Genomic DNA, 7,912 nt, shown 5'->3' on the forward strand with positions numbered 1-7,912 from the left:
TTTAGAGACCATTGTGTGTTTTTTTCCCCCAATTTCAGGGACATTTAAACACAGCAGAAGCACAAGGAGCTGTTTCCACTCACCTTTGTGAAAGAGGCAAACACCAACAGATTGTTTTGCAATGCACAAAGTGAGCTGTCCATACCAGCATTAAAGACAAAGCTGCTCCATATAACCACTGAGTTGTTAGGGGTACTCAGAGCAGTAAGCTGCACTTCATTCCAGAGCTGAAAGAGAACAGGCCAAGAAGCCTCTGCAAACCCCATCCCTCACATTCCTCTTCCAGATCAGTGAACCTCTCACTGAAGCACAGAGATATGTTTACATTTCCAAATATCCTTTGTGAAGTGACATTTATTAACAAACTTGGCACAGAGAAGCCTCACTGGGAGAAGACACTACCAAATCTCCTTCTCAGTGTCTCACTAATGACGTTGGCAGAGTGAATTCTCACTGCTTAGAAGGAATCAGAAACAAAATCTGCACCAAACAGAATAATGTAAGTCAATAACACAAACTGGGAGATAAGAAGTACCTGATTAAATTATACCTCACAGAGTATTGTAAGGATTATTCCTTCCCTTTTCCCTCCCCCTTATCCATAACATTTGGCAGTCTGGAAGCAGGTTTGGCTTAGCTTCTAGTGCTGTACATATCTGCATCTTCTGGGCTAGACTGTCCATGGTCCATAAGTTTTGGATCAGGCTTAAATTTTGGTGTCTTCACTGTTCCTGTTGGAGATATGACAGAAGTGTAATTAAAAATACACACATATTTGAGCTGTGGGGGGGAAAAAAAAAGCTTAATGACACATTTTGAGAATTTCTCTCTTACCAAACACTTCCAAAAGATCAAACAAACTGTGTTAAGAAGTGCTGGAGGGCAAGGAAGGCATATTGTGATTGTGAGCACACAGCACGGATGGAGAGCAGGATTGCCTCCCCCTCCCTCTCCCTAGTACTGCTTCTAATCCCTTCCTGAATGCAGCAGGGTGGGAGAAGAACTAGTGATGCTTTGCCCAACACTTGGGAAAAGGAAAGTCTGAGGCATGGAAAACAATCTGCAGTCTTTCTTGCCTCACTGCTCCCAGGAGCAGAGCTGTCTCCCAAACCCAGCCCAGTCAGGATCCTCCCTGCAGCTGCTGCCAGATGGAGAGAATTCCAAATGAAGACAAACACTCTTACCTAGTTTCACTTCATGACTTCCAAAAGCTATGAACTGAGTTTACTGAAACACTGAGCCCTCACATTCCTCCTGAGTGACAGTGCAGAACGACATATTTAATGATTCTGCAATTCCAGAGGATCTAAGGGAGTATCAAGGCAGGTTTTGTGGGGCTGTGCCTCCTGCTCCTGGTCTTTCTCTTCTTGGTTAAACAAAGGGTGCTGTGTTCCCCTGAAAGCTTTGCCCCATTTGCACCAGAGCAAACAAACATCTGTGACAACACAGAGTAATTTAGGACATGGATATTTTTGGCTGTATTAGGGACATGAACTAATTCCTCCTATGAAAGCAAAGCCAGAAGAGATCTCTATACACAAACCCAATAAAGTCAGCCTGGCCTGAAGCCAATGTTAAAACAGATCAATGCATCCCACAAAGTACATCAGAGAAAATACAGGTGCAAAGCAAAGAAAGATGCCAATGTGAACTGCAGTGAAAATAAAGGGAAATAAAAATATTACTGCCCACTCAGATCTGTCCTGCTTGCTTTCCAGAGAAAAACAGAGAAACAAACACTAATTCCAGTTTGCTGCTTTCACCAAATCCAGCAGTAATTCTTTCAGCTACACTCCTGGTACTCTGACAACAGAATTTCAAGTAGGTATTTCACAGCAGCACTTGATGTCACCTCATTGCTGACAATCTGGGGTGTGATCCACACCAAAGGGAACAAAAGCAAACACTGCTGAGGGAGAGCAGCAGATAACAAGAATGGTGATATTGCCACAGGGTCCCCAGGGAGGAATGATCACTCCCTGAGGCTCTGAAATATGCATCCATGGCAGCATGGACAGTGTGCTCTCAAGAATAATATGCTGCTGTTTTAGAGCAAGACTGACTACAGAATTAAATCAAGTAATTGCATTTGCAAGTTGCCCTGAGATTACACTTGAAATGTTTAATTCACCTGATGAAGGCACTGGATCTTTATTACTCCAAGACTCTACTGGGGCAGAGTCTGTTCTGTTAAATGATCTTGACTCGACAGCAGACTCAGGTTTTGCACTAGAATTCCCTTTCTTTTTCTTATCTTCTTGAGCAATTGGCTTTGACTCTTGCTGCAGCTGTGAACCAAACATTAATAAAAGACAGCACATGGGTATATGCTTAACACATTACTGCAAAACAAAACTTTCAAGTCTGGGAGCTTCTCTCTTATGAAATTATTTGCAGATATGACATCATGCAATGATATTCAAAGTCAGCTGCACACAAGGGACACAGCTGGAAAGGATACAATGCATGAAAGAACCCAACAGATCAGACAGAACAACTTTAAATTCACCTGTAAGGGAATTTGTCATGAGTGTATACTGAAATCTGATACCTGGGACCCTCAAAGTGCTTCACAAGTTCACTGACAGACAAGGAACCTACAGGACTGAAACAGCACTGAGGTTTTACAGCACACTTACTACCCCTAGTTAACAGAGGATGAAAAGATAAATCATGGTAACACTCCAGTTAGGAATATGTTTTTGAACAGGCTCCACTTGGGACAAAAAATGAAGTTAACAGAAACTGTTTGTACCACATCAATTCCTGTTTCACTCTCAGTTTAATGACAGTTATCTGAATCTCATTTTCAAAACTCAGAATCCCATTTGTGCTCCTCAGGGGAAATAAAAGGTGAGGACTGCATGCCAATGAGCATGGGAAATGTGAAGCAAAATACTTTTACATATTAATATAACTGAGAAACTTTCATTTTCTATGAAAAGGGTAAAAGAAATGAGAGTGCAAAGCTGAAATTTTACTCAGGGAAGTGCTACTTTTGTCAAGGGTTTATAAATTTCCACTGGAGAAAAACCTTTTCAGGTTGCAGCAAAGATACATTTCATTCTAGGATTACTAACCCAAATTCCAGATGTAATTTACAGGGGGTTAATATTCCCCTCTACTTACTGCTGGCAAGGCCTCAGCTGGTTTAATATGTCCTATTTTGAGCACTTCACTTAAAAACCACAAACCACGCACAAAATCCCTTAAAACCAGAAAAAACAGAGAGACTGGAGAAAATTCAGAGGAGAGTAAGAATCATGTCAGAGGTAGAACTCCTGCTCTGTGAGAAAAGGTTATCCTGGAGAAGAGTGTCAAAAACCATGATAAACTTTCCATATGTAACAGGTCAATCTAAAGAGGTTACTGACCATTTATTCACTGTGGCTGCAGTGAGGACAGGACAAGGAGAAAAAAAAGAAGTCAGATACAGTTTATATCTCAGGCTAAACAAAACAGACTTCCTGGAAGAATAAGCTGCTCATTCCTCCTGTAATTCTGAGTGTCTGCATCTGAAATTCAGGGCAAGCCTCAGACAATGGATTCTTGGCATCAAGAGAAACAATGAGCTGGAAGAGAAACTCTGTTCCCCTGTGCATCCTGCAGGTACTGTGGGACTACAGAGGGGATTCAGTCCCTGTTCTGACAGGTGTCACATCCATTAAACACTGAAGTGACACAAATATCAGATGGGGTTTGTGCCTTGCTAGCACAGTGACCCAAAACAGTATCAGCACATTGGAACTTGACCTTCTAACTGACCTTTTCCTCCCTCTGAGTGCAGGAGTTACCTCAGAAGTCCTACCTTGGTGACAGCTTCCTTGTCTGCCCACAGTGATCTCACAGCCTCATAGGTCTGACGACCTGCACAAGCTAACTTCTTCCCTGCTACCTGTTTTTGGAGAAAAACATAATTAACAACAGCTTTAAAAAGACAAAGAGACACAAACCACTCAAGTGAAATCCAGCACATTTGTGTGAGAACACACTTGAACCCATGCTAAGACATTTTAGTCTCCTTCACGAGATCTGGTGCACTTTTCTTTTACATCAAGCAAATCCCAACGTGTTTAAATTGGTATTAGAAATCCACAGGTCATATTCCCATGCTAAATTCACCTACTCCATATGAAATCAAACCCTGATCAGCAAACAGTGGCAATGTTGGCACAATAGACTGGAACACCAGTTTTAAAGGATCCAAACTTGTCTCACTGTGTTGGAAATTATCAAAGACAGAAACAGGAAAAGAAAAGCCCCCCAAAATGACCTGGCCCAGTTGGTTTCTCAGTCAGATTTCAGGATGTTTCACAAAACTTAAATCTCCTCATTTAACTAAAAGATTGCTAAGTCCTAGAACGAAACGCAACTCACTGAATTTTCCTATCTCATCAATTTAACACAGAAGTGAAGTTTTGAAACTATAAATTCAGAGTTCACCAAGAAACTCCAAACCATTCTTAGGAAGCAATATGTGCTTTTCCAAATAGGGAAACACTGGAAAACGTTTTGATTGGCTTTTGGCATAGAAAAGTACTTTGTGCAAGCAACTCTTGCACACTAAATATTGAGTATAAAACAGAGACCTGTTCAAATTAAGCTCTTCTATTGATTTTTACAGCTATTTAATTAACACTGATGCACTGCATGTTTAATGAGGACACATGTGAATTCTGACTCCCAGTCCCATGAGGCTCAAATCAAGTGAAATGGGAATTCACTGTTATTTCCATACTGAAATACAACTCAACTCACCTTAGCCATGACCACTGACTGAGCTGGGTAACAGAGAGAATATCCTACAGTGGTAAGTCCCAAGAGATAAGCAATTTTCTTAAGCCTAGAACCTGTGTAAAAGCAAATTGTTTTGATTAATTAGACAATAATGAAATGTAAAGTTCATAGAATCATAGAATTTAAGGGTTGGAATGGACCTTACAGATCAGGAGAGACCAGAGTGGGATTACAGGTTAGCACAGACACATTTGCAGGAGATACTGATATCCTGAAAGAGAAATAATCCCAACCTAGGCTTTCCAGTGTTGTGAGAGATGAGAACAACTGTGTCATTCCTTCTACCTAATCCTGTTAGCTCTTAGCCACCTTCCAGCAGAAGTACTGAACAATGTCCCTGCAATCTATCAGCAAGGATTCTTTTTAATATCAGATCCATATTTTTTTGCCAATGTTCCAGAAAAGTCTTCTGACCATTAAATTATGCCATGCTACATATTCAACAGAGCCATAATGAAAAGGAGCAAACTCTTACCTTTTCTTGCCAGAGCTAAGCCAGCTAAGCCTGACACAGTAATTACACCCACTCTGGGGAGAAAGTCTGGTGGAGGGTTCTCCAGGTACACATAGGCATCTTCAAATTGGGGAGAAAAGGGGAAAAAACAGAAAAAGTCAATGGTAATCCTTCAATTTTCTTTCCCACTTAAGAAATAAAGATGGAAGTAAAATTACAAATCTCCTGGACTGAAAACAGTCCATGACTGGATTTTGTTAGTGAAGGAAGATGCTTTATTTTCCAGGTCTATTTCCCAGGTTCTACTTTTTTCCTTTTCCAGACTCAGCAGTCTGTGTTAGATAGAACCAAAATCACAGCCCTCAAAACACAGCAAACCTAACTGTTTCTATCCATGGATACTTTTCTGTGTTTTGCAAAATATTAGTCCTTAGTAAAGAAAAAGGAAAACATAGTTTAAGTTTGGCTCTCAGTCAGTTAATGCAGATGAAATGAGACAATCCATGATTTGCTTACCTTTTCCAAACTGAATCGAATCCCTTACTCCATTTTTAACAAAGACAAAAACTCCCTGCAAACACACAAGCAAACAAAGAGTAAAACCTCTGCAAAGTAGATGTTTGCAGATGGCTCAGCACAGTGAGACAAAGAAATGTAACCTCAGTAACCCAACCCAGACCAGTGACCTGCAGAGGCTCTGCCGAGATCAACTCCCAAAACATCCACATTGATAGTTTTTAAACTTCCATCCTTCTTTAATTTGTTAAATATCTCTTTAATGTAAGCTCAGTTTCACAACTGACACCTCAGGCACAAAGCTGTGGGGCAGCAAAGCATCTGGACACTGACTGCAGAATGTATGAAAATTCAGTCATAAACCACAATTTTCCTTCTCTGCAGAGACTTTCCCAGGAAAACTGACTTTGCCTCCGTGTGTAAGAGCAACACAGAATTTGTCCCAGCAGAGGTCACTGCTACTCAACGATGGGAACTCTCAATGATTTCGGGCATGAAAAAGCTTGATGGAGATCTAGAACTACATTATTTCAGTTATGCAGCCACTGAGAAAACTTGCAAGACCAAAGCAATCATCACTAACAGAAAATACAGGAAAACACTTTGACTTTTTTTCGTTTTTTTTCAAATGTTAGGATCTATTTTGAAAAAACATAAAATGTCATCCCAACAAGAGCCAGGGCAGAGCTGTCCTTTACTAGCAGGTAAGAGAACAGTGACAGGAATCACACCCAGAACGTGCAGGACCAGAGCTGTGAGGGATTTCCGATGACTAGTTAGCAGCAGTTACATGGGATGCACTCAGCTTGTCTTCCCCAAAGCACCTGACCAGGGACTGTAACCCCCCTCTGGAAGCAGCTCACTCTCTCCTAGGACTGCACCTGGAACTTCAGACTCCTACATGCTCTCAAGTTCTTCCAGCAAGAACTGACCTACATATATCCTGCTGTAGTAGGATTCATTTTTCCATCCTAAATTATCAGTGTATGCTAAGACAAATGGCAAAAAACCCAACTCCTTCTGGGTGAATGAAGCTGTTTTTGCAATGTTTTAGTCTGGTGTTGTCAGGAATTGTAGGAAACCTTAAATAATGCATTTCTTACCTTGCACCATCCAAAGTAGTGACCAGTTGTCTGTCTCAGTGAGGAGAGTTTCCTCTGCAAGTGCCCAGGCTGCTCCTCAATGTATTTGGATTTCAGAGGAGGTGCACTGTAAATTGGGAGCTGGAAAGAAAGGCAGAGCTGTACTGCAGGATAGTCCTGTACACTAATTAGTCCTTACAATGATCAGGGTTTTTCCAGCCCTGAAAGCCTCAGTGTTCCCATTACAGCTAACAAACCTCTACATGGAATTATGAGCTTTGCAGTTACAAACTGACTTGGTAATTCTTCAGATGTGAAAACTGGCAGTATTGTACAGGTTCTAAGAAGGAGAATTCCTGAGTAAAATAAATTGTCTTTTAGTCAGTAAAAGCAGGAGCAAGAATAGGTGGAAGATGGATGTGTGTATCCCTAGAAATTGTACAACAGAAAAACACTATTATTATCAGTAAGTTTCACACTCTTCTACCTTTTCTGGCTTCAGCTTGGAAATAACGTAAGAGTGAAAATCAGACAAAGCTTTACAAATTGAACATTGTAACACTTCAGGTTTCATTTGAGCTATAGTGGTCAGTTATTTTATTACCCCATTACTTCACTATGTGTTTCCTTTATTGGGCAATGTAATTCAATGCAAAGAGTTGGTATCCTGCAGATTTTTCTAGCACTATTTAAAGACTGACACAGAGTAAGATTCCTACCTGATTTGGCTTCACCAGCTGACTTTTGGATTCCTTTTCTGTTGCTGCATACACGGTACTCCATGCAAAAGGCAGCCCAGCAGAGACAGCTGCCAGCTTTGCCACCTGGGACAGTGGAAAGAGGGAGTCTTAACGTAGGAATCAAAATATCTCTCTCCTAAAATCTGGGTTTTACTCTTGTCTTGGGCTTGATCAAATATGGGGTTAAACAACTCACTTATATCAAAGACTAGAAAAGAAGCACATGGAAAAACATCTGCAACAAGCTGGAGCTGTGAAACACCCTGGAATTCCATGGAGAGCAACTCCAGGACATCAGCTGATAACTGATTAACAAATAAACA

The 7,912-nt window shown here is 40.9% G+C and overlaps 1 protein-coding gene across 1 annotated transcript; it reads right to left on the reverse strand.

Moving 5' to 3' along the window:
• Positions 1-633: 633 nt before the first annotated feature.
• Positions 634-7,696, reverse strand: APOOL (apolipoprotein O-like; the record flags this gene model as incomplete). The annotated part of the gene is made up of 8 exons (XM_009077707.1): positions 634-731; positions 2,132-2,288; positions 3,809-3,891; positions 4,755-4,850; positions 5,273-5,371; positions 5,768-5,822; positions 6,871-6,990; positions 7,569-7,696. Coding segments are annotated over 8 exons (836 nt in total), but the record flags the coding sequence as incomplete, so codon positions are not given.
• Positions 7,697-7,912: the final 216 nt, after the last annotated feature.

This window comes from Acanthisitta chloris, unplaced genomic scaffold, assembly GCF_000695815.1.
Source record: "Acanthisitta chloris isolate BGI_N310 unplaced genomic scaffold, ASM69581v1 scaffold38576, whole genome shotgun sequence".
Classification (NCBI taxonomy): Eukaryota; Metazoa; Chordata; class Aves; order Passeriformes; family Acanthisittidae; genus Acanthisitta; species Acanthisitta chloris.